We start from the raw sequence: 19,437 nt of genomic DNA, 5'->3' as shown, positions 1-19,437 counted from the left end.
TTAACAGAGATAGAGACAGCCAGCGAGAGAGGGAACACAAGCAGGGGGAGTGGGAGAGGAAGAAGCAGGCTCATAGCAGAAGAGCCTGATGTGGGGCTCGATCCCATAACGCTGGGATCACGCCCTGAGCCGAAGGCAGACGCTTAACCGCTGTGCCACCCAGGCGCCCCTGGGATTAGGATTTTTGATGTCCTTTTGGGTGTAATTTGAGAATATAAGTATTTAATAATACGTATATCTCTTCTCACTTATTAACTCGAACTAATCTTTTTTAAAATTTTCACGCAAATGGATAAGATTCTCCATGATGCCCATAGCAATTAAAATAAGTAGCTAAATAACCAACAAGTGTGTAAAAAGTAGACAGTATTTCATACACAACTCACAAGCTATATATTCAAATGTGAAGTCATATTAGCTATACTATCCTCACATTATTAATAGAAATTTAGAAAAGCTAATATATACTATAGACTGAACCACTGTAGGAGGTTAAGATATTTATTTTGGATCAGTAACAGCGTTAAAATGAAATATGTTTCAACAAAAGGAAGAATTAAAAATTCTTGTCAATAATTTAAAATGCTATCACATTTCCTCTTAAAATTATCAGCACCTCAGACCTTATTTTTTTTCTCATAAGGAGAAAAATATCTTTCCATGTATAAAACTCACAACACTTCCTCAGGGCAAGGTACTTTGTACAAACTGGAAGAATATATTTATACCCTAAAATATTCTTCATACCTTTGTTTTCCTTAGCTCCCTCTTAACCAAAGACTGAAAGTACAGCACTTCTGTGTTATAATTTATAAGAGACTTGAGGGAAAAAGCTGTGTCTTCTATTATCTTTGTGAATCCCCACAATATCCTACAAAATACTCTGCACATAATGGACACTCAATGAATGGTACTGACGGAAATAACATATACTGAACTGAAGTTCTTTCTTCGAACTGGATTACTTCAGCCAATATATTTGAAAATAGCACGGCATCACTTTAAAAAAACTGTTTTTAACTACATTTGATGATAAAAATATGTATCATATAATCATTTAAATATATCACAATAAATAGGGTGGTCAATAAGCTTCAGGAATTCTCATATTATAAAATCTTACCTCTTCAAAAACAGCAGCTTTATTTACTTTTTCCCTTGCAATGTCACAGATTTTCAGGATTCCCAGAGCAAAAGCTTTCATGGCAGGATCTTCTATAAAGTCTGGATTGTGAATGTAAAGGCATGTAAATACTGTCTGTGCCAAGGAATGACCTTCTAACCATGTTATCTATAAAGAAATAAAAGTATGTGTATGTTTAAAATGACACACAGAGTCTGCAAAGTCTAAACAGTCCCAACAGTCAAGGGCTAAACTGCCACAGACTCAAATAAATGTATTATTAATCATGGCATTTCAAAGATGATTAAAGGGAAAGTCAGAAGAGACAAAAGAATTACAATTCACTTTCACTGACTAAAGTTTTTCAAGAATCATATACCATAAATATGATTAGCTATCTAACAGAAGCATTCTTATGTAGAATTCAATTTGCAATACATTTGGCGACTAATGAAATTAGAATGCTGCCTTACATACCACCCAAAAGCAATCAATTCCATAATGGAGTCAATAAAAATCCATGAAGTAGGGAATTCACAATTTTAGAACTAACTAGTCCTTAGCAACTCATTTAACTTTTCTTTTTCATCTTTGCTACTATTAACCTAGTTGAGCACATCACATCCCACCTAGATTACTGAAAGAAACTGCACAAGTTTTCCTGCCTTCCATCTCTAATTTGACAATCCCCAACCAGAGGAACTTTCTGGGAAGCGACAGTTTTTAGATTAACCAAGCGTTATTTTAACTCTTACCAAGCAGCAAAAACAAGTATCCATTATCCCTATCAGTTCAGGCAAGGTGAGGTCTTTAATTTTAATGGTACCATCCTAAAAAGGTGGAGAAATAGGACATATGAGAAGTTTTTATAAATTTATGGTTTCTATGTCTGGTAACATTTTGCCTTCGAAAAATTAAAGATTTTAAAAATAAAAATTCTAGAACGATATCATCTGATAAAAACTGAGACACTAACTCTGTATTCTTAAAATATATCTTAAATAGATCTTCAATAAGAAAAATCAAAACCTCTTAATTTGAAACAGACTAAAGGCCATTATAAAGAAACAAAAAGTCAAACCAACCAGTACTTAAAAAACAGTTCAAATTAGTTTTAAGCATTAATAAATATTAGTCATTTTAATGGATCAAAACTACTTACAAAGAGAAAAGTAAACATTTTTAAAAAATTATTTGAGAAAGAGAAAGTGTGCATTCACAAAGAGTGCACGGGGTGGGGGAGAGGGAAGAGAAGCAGAGAGAGAGGGAGAGAGAAAACCTCAAGCAGACTCCCCACTGAGCATGAAGACCAATGTGGGCTCAGTCTCATTACCCTGAGATCATAACCTGAGCCAAAATCAAGAATCAGATGCTTAACTGACTGAGCCAGCCAGGCGCTCCAAGAAAAGTAAACATTTTTAAAACCCTTCCCTTCAGTTACCTATAACTACTCGTCAATTTTGTTTAGCAAATCTTTCCTCATAAAATATGCAAAATTAAACTCTGTGGCAACTATGTATGAATTTGTAAGTCAATCCTCACAGAGTTAACTTCAAATTCACAACCATAAGCACCTTGCTTAATATATTAATACATAAAATGTAATGCCTTAACCAACTACCCTGGTATTTGAATATATACTGAAATGCTTTCAAAAATTAATGAATGGGGTGTCTGGGTGGCTTAGCTGGTTAAGTGTCTGCCTTTAGCTCACGTCATGATCCTGGGGTCCTGGGATCGAGCCCCTCACCTGGCTCCCTGCTTAGTGAGGAGTCTGCTTTTCCCTCTCCCTGCTCGTGCTCTCTCTTACTCTCTGAAATAAATACAATCTTTAAAAGAAAAATTAATAAACACAAATTTAGAACAAGCTTGTAATGAAGACTTTGAACAATTTACAGATTTTACAGATTTCAAAAAAGATAACTAAAGGTTATAACTAATTTTTGTTTATATGCCTGAGATGCTCTTAAAAAAAATATACTTTAATAGACCAAGTTTGATTTCCCTTGTTTTAACATATAAAATAACAAATGATAAAAAACAAAAAGCAAAATGGTAATTACCTTGATAGCTTGTTCAAAATTAAGAACTTTTCGATTAACTTGGTTTCCAATCATGCCAGCATCCATCTTGGGATCCATCATTTCAATGGCAGACATGGCCTCAAAAAGACCAAAGCTGCAAATAAAAAAAACTGACCAAATTGTTTCTGAACCAAATTAAATTTACCCAGATTCCTACAATGATACAAAAATTATTATAGTGCTTTAAATAACTACAGTATTCTATGTAGTTTTCTCAATTTGCTATCACTTCTATTTCAATTAAATAATCTTCCTTTAACATAAAAATTATTCCATTTATTTGTCACTCAAATTATTTTACATGCACTGAGGGGGGAGAAAAGAAAAAAGATGTTGTCTGTGTTTCCTTCAAAAAGGTTGCACATGAGAAATTTTGGAAAAAAGATCAACTGGTCTATAATGGATTTCACTTTGCCTTCTTTAAATAATTTTCTCTACTTAAAATTTAGAAAGTTGTGGTTGGAATAATCAGCAAACATTTTCTTTATATCTTGAATAATAGTAATAATCTGGGACATTACTGTCTGTAGCGCTCAAAGTTCTGGCAATAACATAATGAAAAATAATCCAGGAATCCTCTTATTTGTGTCTGGTATTTATGGCTTACTAGCCATAAAAGCAGATAGTTGTGATGCACTGTGGACTGATTTAGTCAGTATATCGTTAACTGAGATATGCCTCAAAAAAATGGGACAGGAACAAAAAAAGCTTAAAAGAAAGTCTGACAGGTGATGAAGCTACTGACTTCATATTTTGCTTAGTTTAAGCTATTAGATTATCAGAAAAATAAAGACATATACCTTGTTACACTAAATCATTTGTCTTAGAAAAGCAGCAGCAAGACATCAAAACCAGCTTAAAGCTCCTTAAAGGAGACATACTCTTCCCTGCAATTCCTCAAATCTCTTAATGCTTCAAGATAATCTGACAAGATGAACATGATATTATTGAAGACAACTCTAGTCTATGCTAATCAAAACCCAAATGGTATTTTTCAAAGAGGCTGTCAAGCCAAAATGGAAAATATGCAAAAGTGGAATTTTTTCAACAAAAACAAGAGATTCGTCAAATATCGAAGATACTGCAAGATATAATAATTGAAAGCATTCTAGAATACACAGATCAATAGAAAACAGCCTAAATCCCATTTCTGTAGGAATTATATATGATAAAGGTAGAATTTCAAAGTAATGAAAAATAGTGGATTAATCAATAAATACTGTTGAGACAAGTGACTAACCATCTGGAAAAAAGTGAAATCTTTGATTTACACAATTTCAGCAAGTAAAAACTTGAGGCAGATTTAAGTTCTAAACCTAAAAAAAGCAAACAAACAAAAGACTCTTAAATAATTTACAAAACTAGTTAATATATGCAACTGTGTAAATATTTGAAAATTTATATGTGCCGGTAATAAACCATAACTGGAACTCTGTAATTATCTAGGATGGATATTTTTTTATTTTATTTTATTTATTTATTTGACAGAGAGACAGCCAGCGAGAGGGAGAACACAAGCAGGGGGAGTGGGAGAGGAAGAAGCAGGCTTCCAGCGGAGGAGCCTGATGTGGGGCTCGATCCCAGATCGCCGGGATCACGCCCTGAGCCAAAGGCAGACACTTAACGACTGCGCTACCCAGGCGCCCCTAGGATGGATATTTTTAATACAATTTTCAAAAAGTTATTATCTAGAATACAACCGATAAAAATAAATAAGGCAAGCAGTCAAAAAAAAAAAGAGACAAACAACATGAATGGGCAATTCGCAAAAGAAAAAAATGTATATTAATAATAAAAAAGTGAAAAGCTGCTCAAATTCAAATGTAATCAGGTAATACAAAACAAAACAATGAGGAATTTCTTTGGCCATTCAGAAAGTTTTTAAAATATATTTAGTTTACTCTCATATACTGTTGGTGAGAATGTAAATTGATACAGACCTCTGCTTAGGAAAGTCTGGCTGAACCCATTAAAATCCAGTCATCTGATTCCTAGCTTCCATCCTAAAAATTATTTGTACATGTATCCAAAGAGGCTCGTAGAAAGTAAATGTCTTCAATTTTCCCATGTTACCAAAAATATTGAAATCTAAATGTCCATCAATAGGGATACCACAGAATAATTATGGTACAGCCATTTTGTAAAATACAAACCAACAGTTAAAATGAACACGGCAGAGCTTATATACTAACATAGAAAGATCTCCAAGATATACTGAATGGGGAAGGAATTTTCGAAATAATACATATTGCAGATATGCATTTACAATTAACTATTTTTACAGATTTTACTCATGTATGTAAATATATTTCTTTATAGGTCTAGAAAGACATGCAACAATCTGATAACAGTAATTATCTCTGAGCAAAATATGCATGTGGGAAAGTGGGGGCAGTGTCATGGGAAGTTTTTGTTTCATCTCTGATGTCTGAATTAGTTTAAAACAAAGTATCCATTTATTACTTATAAGAGAACAACTAAAAACAAGTTTGTAATGATAAAATTAAAACCCTAGACCAGTGAGGTTTCTGCCTATTTAGTAAAGCTCTACAGAAACTATAGTAGCATTAAGTTAGCTATTTCATTCATTCAACAAATACCAGCAGCACCTAATATGTGCTAAGCATGGTTCTAGGTACTTAGGATACATGAGTGAGCGGAACAAATGTGCCTGCCTTATGGAAGCTTACATCCAGTGGAAGGAAACAGACAATAAACAATAAAGATAAAAAGTTACATAGCATGTTAGAAACCTGTATGCTAGGGAGAAAACACAAGACAGCTAAGGGAGATATGAATCACAAGAATATAACTTTAATAGATAGATGGTCAGGGGAGGCTGCCGGCAATCATGTTCCCTAGGCTGAGCCGAAAATCTTGGGGAAATGAAGACAGCTTGGTCCCTCCAGCTACCTTCTTTCAAATCTCGTTTCACAGTCAGGAGCCACACTCTTTCCTGCATTAGCTTGTGATATGGTTTCACTACATCTTTCCTAGAATTGCCTGCAGCACCAAAACGATGCCCTAGAGTGGTTCTTAGTGTGGTAGGTCCCTGGAACAGCAGCATCAACCTCATCAGGGAACTTCATAGAAATGCAACATCTGTGGTCCCACGCCAGACCTAAAGAAGGATCTCTGGGGGTGGGGCCCAGCAACATGTGTTTTCAATGTGTGGGATGATTCTGATTCACACTAGAGTCTGAGAAGAACTAAATTTCAGGGCCTACCCCTGCTTCCCAAATGTCCAATCTTGGCCACTAATTAAACATTTCATATTTCTAACCTTGAAATTGGGCCTGGCCAGAGCAGTATGGGAACTGAGGCTATCTACGGTAGTATAAGTAGAATCAAGCAGCTCTCTTTTTTCACCTTTCCAGGGATTCTCGATCTACTTTCATCCAGCCATTATCTCACTCATCTCTGGTCATCAACCAGCCTAATACAAATAACATATAGCCTGTAACTTTTCTTCGAGAATTTCCACATCCTATATATCTAACTCCCAAGGAAAGGACCATGATGCACAGTTTCACAAAGTACAACCATTTCATATTGCAACTAGGGTCAGCTGCCCCAAAATAACTCACCAATGTTAAATATATATCTGTAATTCATTTTATTTTTACAGCTTTGAAATGTAATTATTACCCAGGTCTCAAGGACTACTATTGCATATGAGAAAAAACAGATGGAAATATTACACTACACTATTTCAAATGACATAAATACTTACAGCTTATCATGAAGCAGTTCTCCCAACTTTAATTCTAAAAGAAACAAAGAGAAAAATCCTTTGAATAATACCATCTTTTTAAATTTTAATTCTGAGAAAAAAGTTTTGTTTGAAAAATGGGCTTGCGTTAAACTTCATTTTCTAAGAAATTATTATTTGTACTCAATTACTAATATAATGCCTTCTACAGCGTGAATATTTAAACTCTATAAATTGAACTTTTTAGAATTAGCAAGCAACCCACCACAGGCCAAAATAATCTAATCAGAATTACCAACCTCATTTTAAAGTATCACTAGTAAATTTCCCCCTAAGTACACTTTTTCACAGAACTATTTCTCAAGTTGTTTTTAAACCACTTGGTGTCATAATCTAACCTCTTTTTGTTCCAGGAACAGTGCCAAAGCTACTTTTTAAAATTACATTTTATTTCAATGTAGAAAACAGAGTAAACAGCTAAGCAAAACAGTATTCATCTCCTATAAAATAGGTCCCAACCTTAGCTGCATACTATATCAACTCTGGAGCCTGTGAAAATCCCAACATCCAAGCAGCACCCTAAACCAATTAAATTCTAGGGGTGGGGCCTCTGCAGTGGTTTTAAAGCACTACTGGTGGTTTCAATATGCAGGGAAGCTGAGAACCACTACCATAATATTTTAAGTAGCTTAAGGACTGATGGTCAAATCTGCGCAAAGCGCTAGTTTTCAGCAGTTCTCAAGAACGGTCTGGGAACCCAGGTGGTGTCTGTGATATTAAAATAACTTTCATAGTAATATTGGGGCACCTGGGTGGCTCAGTCGGTTAAGCATCATCCAACTTTTGATTTCAGCTCAAGTCATGATCTCAGGGTTGTGAGACTGAGGCCCGTGTCGGGCTCCATGCGGAATCTGCAGCCTGCTTAAGATTCTTTCTCTCCTTCTTCCACTGCCCCTCCACCACCACTCACTCCTGCACGCACTGGTGCGCTCCGGCTCACACTCTTTCCTCTCTCTCAAATAGATAAAATTTAAAAATTACTTTTCTAGAAATACTACAACACTGTCTTTTTCAGTGTGTTGACATTTGCACTGATGACGCAAAAGCAATGGCATAAAGAGGAAAAATAAAAAATTGGCGGGGGGGGGGGGAGACACACTGCTTTAGTTTCAGCACAAATTAAGACAGTGGCCCCAAGCTAAATAGTGTATTCTTTACCTCCATGCACCTGCAGTTAAAAAAGACAAACTTTTTTTTTAGATTTTACTTAAGAAGTCCTTGATAAAGCAGTAAAATGATTAACCTCAGGGCTGGGACCAGGGCACAGCAAGTGAAGCAGCTCCCATGCAAATTTAAAGAGGCACTCACTTTCCGGCAGCAAATCCTTAAATTTTGCACCCTAGGTGCCTCAATCACTTCATCCTAGTGCTGGCCCTGATTTCTCTGATTAAATCTCAGTCTCTGAGTACATCTTCTAAATATTCTATTTGACAAAATGGGAAGTATAAACACTTCTGCTGCATACCAATGTAAGACTCTGTCTTAAGGAAAAGCACTTGCACAATTATGGAACACTGTTTTTACCTGAAACTACAATGGCCAAACGATACTTATTCAGATCTGAGAATATGTAATTTTCTTGGAAATAAATGAGTTTGTTGCTTTAAGAAAAACAACCAACATTGTGTGTTGCCAATGATAAAATTCGAGCTTGTAAGCAAAAATTAGAACTTGGAGAAACAATCTGACACTGTAAACCTGATAGCTTCCCAATACTTAAAAAAGACTTTTCTGATGATATTGGTGGTGATATTAACAAATGTGCTTTTCAGTATGTTATAATTACATCAGCATTTGGAAGATCTGCTTAACTCAATGAACCAATATTTTCCAAATGGCAACACAAAGATCCATTCAAAGTTCAAGGCAAATCAGTGGATTTTAATGTAACAAAGAATGGAAGTCCACTGACACATTTTTAGATTCCACATCACAACTAATCTTTAAGAAATTACCACCTGTCAAGTTTTGTTGTACTGTAGTATCACAGAAGAGTATCCACAATTATCTGAAAAGGTTCCTCCGTTTTTCAACTACATATTGGGTGAGGCCAGATTTACCTCATATACTTCAAACAAACACAGACAGGAATTCAGGTGCCCTCTGTTACGCTGACATTAAAGAGGTTTTCAAAAATATAAAACACCTCCACTCTTGCAAGTTATTCTATTTTGAAAAATACATTTTCCATTAAAAAACAACATGGTAACATGCAATTGGTTTATAAGTGTTTTTAAATGAACTGCTAAGTATTTTTTAAATTTCTCAGTTTTAAATTTTAACACAGTAAACATCTATATATATATATTAATACACAAACAATTTTTAAGAGTTTAAAACTGTAATTTTTAAGAGTATAATGGGCTCCTAAGACCAAAAAATTTGAGAACTGCTATAATAATTTATCAAAACGCCTAAGGTAGATTTGGGTACCAAATAGCTTCACCAAACTTAAAAACACTCCACAGACCTAAAACAATCACTCTGGGCCTTGGTCTCCTATTTGTAAAATGAAGGTGTGAACTAGCTGACTCTCCTTAGGTTCCTCGGGCCTGGGTGGCTCGGTTGATTAAGGTCGATGAAGTAACCAACTCTTGATTTCGGCTCATGTCATGATGTCAAAATCCTGGGATTGAGCCCCACCTTGGGCTCTGAACTCAGTACAGAGTCTGCCTGTCCCTCTCCGTGTGTGTGTGTGTGTGTGTGTGTGTGTGTGTGTGTGTGCGCGCGCGTGCGCACGCTGGCTCTCTCTCAAATAAATAAATAAATAAAATCTTAAAAAAAAAAAAATAAAAGAACATCAGTAATCAGATCACAGTAAACTCTAGGCAGGAAACTTCAAAATTTACTCAACTAAGCAGAGTGCAAGCACTCTGACTATGATCAACACCCGGACACAGAATCATGATCCTCTACAGCACTACAGACCTGAGCAGTCTCCAAAAATTCAGTGAGAAGGATGTTTTACATTTATCATTAGCAGTAAGAGCAATGACATCACACATCATGTAGTCCCTGGAAAATTCCACAGTACAAATAAGAGAATGAGAGTCAAAAAGGCCAGTTAACATCTCGGTATTATATGGAAATAGTTTTACCTTGGAAATTGTTTTGACCTTGCATACCCTTTGAAATGGTCTTGATGATCCCAGGGATCAGACACACCAAACGGCTGAACTAAGTTAACACAATGATAAAAAATAGGTACTTTTACTTTTAAGTTAAAGCCTTAAGTAGGTGCACTACTACATAGCTTAAAACACTCAGAGCAAAGGAAAACATTAGACACATGGATAAGTTGATGATTCAAATTTTTTTTACTACCTCGACAATAAACCCCCTTTTCCTTTTATCCTCATTCTCATATAAGGCATGAATAGACCTGTTGTGAGAGAAAATTTAACTCAATTTTGCGGATCACAGAATTTCCTAATACCTTACCTAATACCTAACTCCTTCCTTTTGCCTTGGCAATGAATAATAAATCATAACTTGTGGTGGAGTTTGGGTATGCAGTAGTACCAACCACTTGGAGCATATGATAATTCTCCTGAGAAAAAGTTATCTTACAGGACAGAGAAAAACATGTACCTATGTGACAAGGCAAATACATTTTATCATAAGTGAACAGATCATGTGTAAACTGAAGTTATAGATATTTCAACAGATTTCCACCCATAACATTATAAACGATGGTTAAGTTCCCAGCTAAGGACCCTATGAACACCAACTGAATCAGTACGCTGAATGATACAGTTGAAATTCAATACCATTGTAATAATGATATTTAAACCAACTGAGGTTTACCAGGGGGTACAGGTGGCCAACTGAACACATGCAACTACCTTTAATTCCCTCCTGAAATCTCATTAAAACAACCAGAGGAAGTGTGTGTGTCTGTGTTTTAAGAAAGGTATACACTCCAAAGAAGAAGAGAAACAGGTGCAGAAGTAGTACAACAAAATTGGGGAAACTCGGGAATAAAAAGACAAATTAAGTAGTTTCTTAGCAAACTCAAGAAAACAGAATTTCTAAAACCAGGAGTGAAGACAGCCAAAAATCAACCTGACTTACCTCTTGCCCCTAAAAGTGCAAATAAAGGGAGATAAAACATGGAGGACTGAGCAGTCAGACAACACAGAACCCTGTCCTATTTACAGAGCAGGATAACTGCCCCCCCCCCCCAGCCCTACATACTGAAGAGTTTTTTTGAAGAGGATAAAGACACCTCCAGAGACATAAGGTTATTGGAAGGCCAGGGTACAGTACTGGAAAGAGGGGGCATTAAGTGAATATATGAAAACCGCAGATCTCTTCCCCCACTTAAACTGTTAAATCACAGGCAGTCAAGCCAGAGTTTCAACTTCAAGGCAAGAGATTAGATACATTTTCTCTACTAAATACAATCTTCCCAAGTAGAAAGAGCTAAATAACTTATATCAGATGTTCTTCACCACAAAAGCCAAGTCAGATCACCTGACAGTGACAGTCAATGTCAATAAGTCCCATTCAAAAATTCAGAGCTTCCAATTGGCTTTTTGGTCTCCCACCCTTAGACAGGCAACAAAGAATTCTTAGATATCTGAAGTAATGCCCAAATACGAAAGATATAAACTAAAGGAAACAAACTAAAAAAAGAAAAGGCACAAAGATACTATATCAAAGAACAAACATTGAAAAGAACTACTATCCTTAGAGAGATAAACAGTGCAATCCTAAAACAAAAACAGGACATTTTACTTTTTTTAAAAAGGGAGGAGGAATATTCAGAGAAAAGAAATCTTAAAAATTAAGAACACTGCAGCAGAAAAGAAAAATAGCTTTGGAAGACAGAGTCTTAGTACATTCAGGCTGCTCCAACAAAAAAATACTATAAGCTGGGCAGCCTATAAACAACAAACGTTTATTTCTCACAGTTCTAATATCTGGGAAGTCCAAGTAAAGGCATAAGTAGATATTTCGTGAGGGCCCATTTGCTAGACAGCCGTCTTTCTGCTGTAACCTCAAATAGCAGAAGGGACTAATCCCATTCATGTGGGCTCCATTCTCATGAACTAAGCACCTCCCAAAGGTTCAATATCTAAAAAACAGACACTCCATAAGGAGAATACAAAAAACAAACAAACAAAAAACAATAACAAAAAAACCCAAAGAGAAAATAGAGTAATTAAAGTTTACTGGAACTGAAAGATCAGACAAGGTGAGAGGACCTCAAAGTTATCAACCAGGCAAACCACTGTGAAAGGTGTGTATATGGGGTCAAACAGAAGATCTTAAAAGGTTACATATGAAAGGTCAGTTATCAGAATGCAATCAAACTTCTTAACAGCCACCTCAGAGCAAAAAAATCAGTTGGTCATGCCCTCAAAATTATCAAAGATATCCAAACATATTATATTATCAATAAAGTGGGAAGATAGAATAAAGACATTTTCAGACATGCAGAGCCTCAAAAAACTGTATCTCCCACGCACTCTACTCAGGAGGAGAATAAAGATGTCTCATCTCTTAAAGAAACCCCAGGCTGATGACCTCAGGATCACACGATGAAGTCCAGACTGGAGCAATAAGTAAGACACTTGAGGAGAAATTTCTTCAGAGATGAAAATGACAGGATGTCTGTGGTGTCTGAACGTCTGAAGGAGATTTAGACAAGTGGTAAAGAGTCTAAGGTAGAATTAATAATAACTACATAGATTTTGGGTATAATTTTTTGTGTGCAGGAAGGAAAAAGTAATAAAAGCTTTACTTTTTGGCTCAGCTATGGATAATATTTGCATATCCATAATGTAGCTATAACTATACGGACAGAAGTCCATAGATGATGCCAAACTGTGAATGCAAGGAATCAAGACGTGGCAATAAAAGCATGCTATCTAGAATTATGGATACTGGAATAACCAGCTAAAAGAGGGAAAGTGGTAACTTCTGAGGGCACCTTTTCTGTTAACCAAAAACTACCAACATAACAGAGGATACACAATACCTGCCTGATTAAAAAGAAAATCTGGTAAGATGCATTCAACCATGCAGAAGAGATCTCAAAGTGCATCAAAGGTCCCATTCTCTTCCCATTGCTCGCTCTATGTTAATGCTAGTTGTTAGAAGTGTTAACACATCCATCTGTATGTTCCTTTCCTGAAGAATCCAGGGTCACAAAGGTTAAATGATAGCTGAATATTATGGAAAATAATCTAAATAGAGTGAACTACACAGCATTATTGACATTTTGCATAAAATAACTAATTCTTTGTGGGGGCTATCCTGTGCAGCATCTTTGGTGTGTACCACTAGACACCAGTAGCAGCCCACCTCCTACTGTGACAACCAAAAATGCTGCAAGGCATTGGCAAACATTCCTTGAGGGGCAAAGTCAACCCTAGTAGATAATCACTAATCTAAAGTGACCCACAATTAACCAGTGCTGTCCACCCCACCCATGCTCTACCATTGAAAACATTCTTGATAGGATGTAACAAGGAAAACGTAATTTTCATTTCCAAAATTAAAAAAAAAAAGTATTTTACAGGTTGCCCAGATCTTTCACCAAGACAATTTCCATCCATCTTTCTCATCTTGGAATAAAGTGCTAACAAACAGTAAATTCCTAGAACAATGATTCTCAAACTGGGGTTTATGAATTCAGTGGAGGAGTAGTCCATAAAAGTTTTATTAAGAATCTATATTTTTTTCTTAAAAAAACAAACAAAAAGAATCTATATTTTTTCTAAGAAATTGTTAAATGCTATGTAATCAGATGATAATTAAGAAATTATAGATTACCATAATGGATAATAACATTACAATCAAGTATTGCTGTAATTTCAGTGCCCAATCTTGTGTTCATAATTATGCTGGTTTCAGGCAATCACCCAAAATGACAGCATTTAATGTAATGCAGTGGTTCTCAAACTTCTGAAGTACAAGATCCATATACTCTCTAATTAGAAGAAATATGGCCTTAAAATATTCATTCATTTTTTAAACAAATATATATTAGGCATCTATAAATGTTCTGAATGAGAGAAGATAGTACACAAAGGAAAAGAAACAAAAAGCTTAAGAATCCTGGATTTTAAAAGAGGTAAATCAATAAGAGGAGTTTTCTAAAAGTACTGTGCAAGAGCTGAAGAAACTGGATAGGTGAGGGGGCCTTAAACCATAGGGCCTGTGAGAAAGACTAAGAAGGAATGAGTGAAGCCATCAAAGACAGAAGGACATGGGATGACAGGATGGACCCATGTCCTTCTAGACTAAAGCTCAAAGAGAATGGAAATAATGATAGCCAACCTTGGATTACCTCTGGGTTCTAGACACTTAATGGTGTCATCATTCTAGGAGAGATTGTTGGCTCTCCACAGAGAGTGTGAAAGAAGGGAATCTAGTAGGTAGAAGAAGGAACAATGTGTATTTTATGATCATTTGTGTTTAAGTGAAATTTCTAAGTTGTGGGTTTGTACTTCAGAAAGCACCTAACTTTAGACAACCAAATGAAATATGAAGATCAAAGGCTTTTTATGTAAGAGTCAATAAGATGGTTTGAGTAAGGCAAAGTTTCCTAGAGAAGCAAAGCTCAGAGGTATTATTTAGATGAATGACATGTCATGTATCAGGCACAGTAACAGTAATGGCACCATATATTCAAAATAATTTCAGGGGAAAAAAAAGGCAAGGGCCTCAATGTCAGATATAGGAAATGTGGAGGGAATGTGTGCCATCTGCCTAACAGGAAATAAAAGAAGTGATGAAATTAGAATTTGGTCCAGAAGACTTTGAAGAGTCACTAAGAGAACAAGTAGAAATGTACATGAAAAACACTATCATCTCTATGTATATTTATTTACCTTTTTATTTAGGTACCAAGAAAACAATCACCAAAATCTAGCCAAATGCCATCACACTGTTACTAAAGAGGAAAGACCACTGCAACAGTTAAAGGGGATAATAATATTTGTTTTAAATTTAATCCTTGGAAAGTTGCTGGAACAGAAGTCTAAACTAAACTGATGCTATGAATCTGGTTATTTCAAGAGAAAACAAATAATTAATATCACAGGCTCAAGAGCTGCCAACAGCCTTTAGTCCTAAATCTGCATGTAAAGGGAGATCACTTCTACATCCACTTTTCAGTTTCAAGTATACCTCACATCTGTGCCACTTGAGAAAGTGCAAGAGCTAATTATGAAGAGTTAATAGGATGATTTGAGGCTGGCAACAAAATGACATGCTACCCCCTCTCAATCCCCACTGACACAGGGATTAAATCATATTGCCTATTCAAGGTTTCTTCCATGAAGAAGCAAAATTATTCACTCTTCCTCAAACATCAAACTCTCACTGAACTCTGGCTGTAATGGTTCATCTCAATCTAGAATAATTCCCTCACATTCACTTATAGAAACTTGACCACTCCTTTAGGGCCAACCGTAGCCATATGAACTTCATAAAACCTTTTCCATTTAGGTTCAGAATGACAGCCCTCTAACACACATCACTTAAAAATCAGTGCAAGATGATGGGTATAATCCACTAATAGTTTAAGATCTCTGGCACAAAACTTACACTGTAACTTACACTTCTTTTTCTTTCCCTTGGATAGACAAATATGGGCAGTCCCCCAATTCTCAGTCTAATGTTCCTTCCACAATTTCACTTAGGCATACTTTAACTGGACACGTATTTCAAAACAATAAAAGGGCAGGCGTATGATTTAGCATTTTGCTTATACTCAAGCTGGCTCCCTTTCCACCTGCAGCTACTCCAAATCTCTACTCCTCAAGAGCACTATTCCAAACACTCCATCTCACCAGCACCAAAGACTTACCCCTGTTCAGTAAGGAAAAAAAAAAAAAAAAAAAAAAACCATCGAGATGTGCATCCCTCCACCATTCCTATCATCCGTTTAGAAATATACTTCTTTCAGGCGCCTGGGTGGCTCAGTCGGTTGGGCATCTGCCTACAGCTCAGGTCATGATTTCAGGATCCTGGGATCAAGTCCCACATCAGGCTCCCTACTCCTCAGAGAGTCTGCTTCTCCCTTTGCCCCTCCCCCCATTCATTCGCTCTCTCAAATAAATAAATAGAATCTTAAAAAATACATACATACCTGTTTTTTCACCAATCCTAACCACCTTTCCTCCTGTCTCAGTAATTCCTCATTCTTTTCCCCCAAGTTAATTTCTCTACCATGTTCTTGATCCCATCCTGTCTTCAAATTCAAGCTCTCTACCAATTTTTTAAAGATTTTATTTATTTATTTGAGAGGCAGAACCCGTGTGCAACATGCAAGAGAACACAAGTGGGGGGCACTGCACAGAGGGAAAGGAAAAAGCTATGCAGGGAGCCTGAAGCAGGGCTAAATCCCAGGACCCCAGGATCATGACCTGACTGGAAGGAGATGCTTAACCAACTAGCTACCCAGGCACCTCTTTCACTCTATCAATTTGTTTCTTTCTCTTTCCAGTCTCTCCCTAAGGCTCACTCCCCTCAGACAACAGACATGCTTATTTCTCTAAGCACTTATGCCTATACATTTATTGAACTATTTCTATGTACCAGGCAATGTTCTGTGTACTAGGGTTACAGACAAGATCTCTGCACTCACAGAGCTTATGTTCCAGCTGACAATAAATAAGAAATAACTGAAAATGACAGTTTCTGACAGTAGATAAGTATTATGACAAAAATAAAACAGAGTGATTCAACTGAGGCGGAGCTGGACAGAAGAGAACAGGGCTAAATCTACTTAGATTAGTTGTTTTAAGACATCCTCACTGGGGAGGTAACATTTAACCGGCCAGGAAGGAGTCATCTATGTGGAGACCTGGAGGCAGAGCAGTTTAAGATACAGAAAAAGAAATATGCAGAGGTCCAAGGGAAACTTCCCTGGTGTGCTTAATGACATAAAAAGGACGTTATGACTAATATAATGAGCCTAATGGGGCAGTCATACAAAAATGAAGTCAGTGGTAGGCAGGCACCAGACCATACAGGCCATGGGGATGGAATACGGATTTTATTCTATATGGAACAGGAAGCCACTGGAGACTCTTAAGCAGTAATAATGTGATTTGATTATTTAAAAATCTCAAATATACAATAATACTACCATCTTTAGGTCAATACAATTCATGTTTCCACAGTTTGAAATTATTGCCATGTACCCTCTAATCTGTTATTTAAAGTGTATTTCATGCACTATCAAATACTGACTGGCTTTAAATGAAAGTTAAAATTAGAGGGTAGAGAATGAATAAGTGTGGTCAACTAACTTGATAAACCACACTTACCTGTTGATTTCTTTTCATTTATTGAGTTAGTCTACAAATCGCAATCGAGATTTTATTTTACCTTTTCCCAGATTTTGAATTTCTAGTCCAAAAATTCAAACTCACCTCGACAGGCTTCTTCAAAATCTTGGGTTATGTCCACCCAGCTTGTATTGCTTTTTTCCATCTTTTCTGGTATACTGAGCTCCCATCCGGAATCATCATCTTCCACAGAAGCTTTCATGACCATAATGCCTATAAAATTAACACTGGTGTAAACGAGATTGTGGCTTTCAGGGCAAGCGTATTTGCAAGCCATGTGTGTTCGCTCAAGTACTGGACGGAAGTCTTACTCAACTGCCAGACCTCATCTAAGTTTGAGGATGGCACTAGGGGAAAAAAATCTTAAAGCAATTAAATCTTACATTAACACTACTGCTGCTTATTTACTAATAGCCCAGCACCTACCAGGGCTTTAAGAGTTTGCCTTCCCACCGAAAAAAAAAATCAGAAGTCACCCCACCACTAGTCCAAACAGGATCAACTCGAGCTTCCAACTTTCCACACTGGCCACAAATGACCAAGGCACTCTTCAGAGTCCCCTCTCGCAGCCCCGGAGCCCATGAGGCAACTATATTCAAGTCTGGGTGGTCCCTCACCTGCCGGGAGCTCTCTGGGCCGACCTCTTCCCAGCCCGGCAGGACCCCCGCGGGGGACCTACCCGCCCGGCCCCGGGTGGCGGCGCACCTGAGGCGGGGACCCGCCCCACGTCCGCCCTACCCGGGTCAGCCTGGCCCAGCCCCGGCCCCACAGGGCGCGGAAGCAAGGACAGAGCTGGCGTCGCGCGGGAGGGCGGGCACGCCCGGTGCCGGGTCGTCGCCCGGGCAACACCGGGCAAAGCCCCGGCCTCGGCGGGCAGGGAACACTGGGGAGCCTGCAGCTCCTACCTGAAGCGCGGCGGGAGGGCCGGGGCCGCAGGGTGACCTGGCGTCCCCAGAGTCCACCACACGCGCGGGGGGGCTGCAGCTCTAGCACACAGGAGGGAGGGAGTTTCAATGGCTCTGCACCGGCGGTCCCTACCTACTTCTCCCGTGGCCACCCGCGCCGCCACGCACCGTCCAGACCGCGGAAATAACGACGCCGCCTCAGCCGCCGCCGCCCCCTCCCCTCTCAGCCCAGCCCGACCGGCCGCGTGCGCGCATGCGTACGCCCGGTGCGCGCGACCCCGCCCCCTCTCCCTCACTCCTGGGGACTTCGCGCGCCCCGGCCACACCCCCTCTCTCACCACCGCCATCGATGGCAGCCGTCTTCTCTTCTCGCGGGATTAGAGCCAATCGCGAGACCGGAAGCTACCTTCCTTCTGCCTCGAGCGGAGTCCCGAGTAGTGGGCGGGCCGCGGTGAGGGGTGGAGCCGGGAGGGGGGTCGCAGAGCCCGCCCCGCCCCGCGCGGCTCCCTGGGAAATTCTTAGAAAGGTGAAGGTAACGCGGGAAGAAAAAAAAAAAAAAAAAAGCAGGGAAGGTACTTGTAGACCTTAGCAGTTGTGGCAGTAGAAGAGCCTGGCTGTGAGCTTCATCGAGCTAGTACTGCCTGACACAGGATTCATGTTTCCTAGAGAGCCTGGAGGTTTTTTGGGGGGAAAATAGAAACAAAATATCTGCAGAGTCAAGCAAGCCATTTTCTTTCAGACTTGTAAATGTTTTAAGTTTTTCTTAAAATTTATTAATAAAATGATCAATTTTAAAGTGTACTTACTTACAGGAGTAAAAAATCACCTTTACCACTATATTCCTATTAAAATGGACAAAATTTAAAAGACGACACCAAATGTTGACAAGGACTTGGAGCAACTGGACCTCTCATATGTTGCGGATGAGAATGCAGAAGGATACAGTCACTTTAACAGTTTGTCTTTTACCAGAAAATTAATCATATACTTATCATTTGATCTAGCAATTCCACTCCCAGTTACTTCCTTAGGAATATGAAAATGTGTCCACTTGTATATTACTTTTCATAGTTTTGTTGTTAATAATCCAAAATTGGAGGGGTGCTTGGGTGGCTCAGTTGGTTAAGCTCTACCTTCAGCTGAGGTCATGATCTCAGGGTCTTCCATTGAGCCTGAAGCCCGGCTTCCCTGCTCATCAGGGAGTCTGCTTCTCCCTCTCCCTCTGTCTCCCCCACCCCCCATG

At 38.2% G+C, this 19,437-nt stretch overlaps 1 protein-coding gene across 5 annotated transcripts in view; it reads right to left on the bottom strand.

Annotated features, from left to right (window-relative positions):
• Window positions 1–18,462, bottom strand: part of NAA35 (N-alpha-acetyltransferase 35, NatC auxiliary subunit) — a 96,222-nt gene extending 77,760 nt beyond the window's left edge. The window contains exons 1-6 of one of the 5 annotated variants that reach the window (XM_045780905.2): window positions 18,363–18,462; window positions 17,374–17,502; window positions 6,941–6,974; window positions 3,187–3,301; window positions 1,879–1,953; window positions 1,124–1,291 (exon numbers count right to left, since the gene is read on the bottom strand). In XM_045780905.2, the coding sequence (XP_045636861.1) occupies window positions 1,124–1,291; window positions 1,879–1,953; window positions 3,187–3,301; window positions 6,941–6,974; window positions 17,374–17,497 (516 nt within the window). In that variant the 5' untranslated portion in view covers window positions 17,498–17,502; window positions 18,363–18,462. Of the gene's footprint in view, window positions 1–1,123; window positions 1,292–1,878; window positions 1,954–3,186; window positions 3,302–6,940; window positions 6,975–17,373; window positions 17,503–17,906; window positions 18,021–18,194 lie in introns of those variants that run through there. The other 4 variants (XM_045780902.2, XM_045780903.2, XM_045780900.2 and 1 more) reach the window with 4 other exon arrangements.
• Window positions 18,463–19,437: the final 975 nt, after the last annotated feature.

This window comes from Ursus americanus, chromosome 34 (assembly GCF_024610735.1).
Source record: "Ursus americanus isolate L20-20 chromosome 34, mUrsAme1.1.p, whole genome shotgun sequence".
Classification (NCBI taxonomy): Eukaryota; Metazoa; Chordata; class Mammalia; order Carnivora; family Ursidae; genus Ursus; species Ursus americanus.
This window is presented reverse-complemented; position numbering and strand designations above follow the sequence as displayed.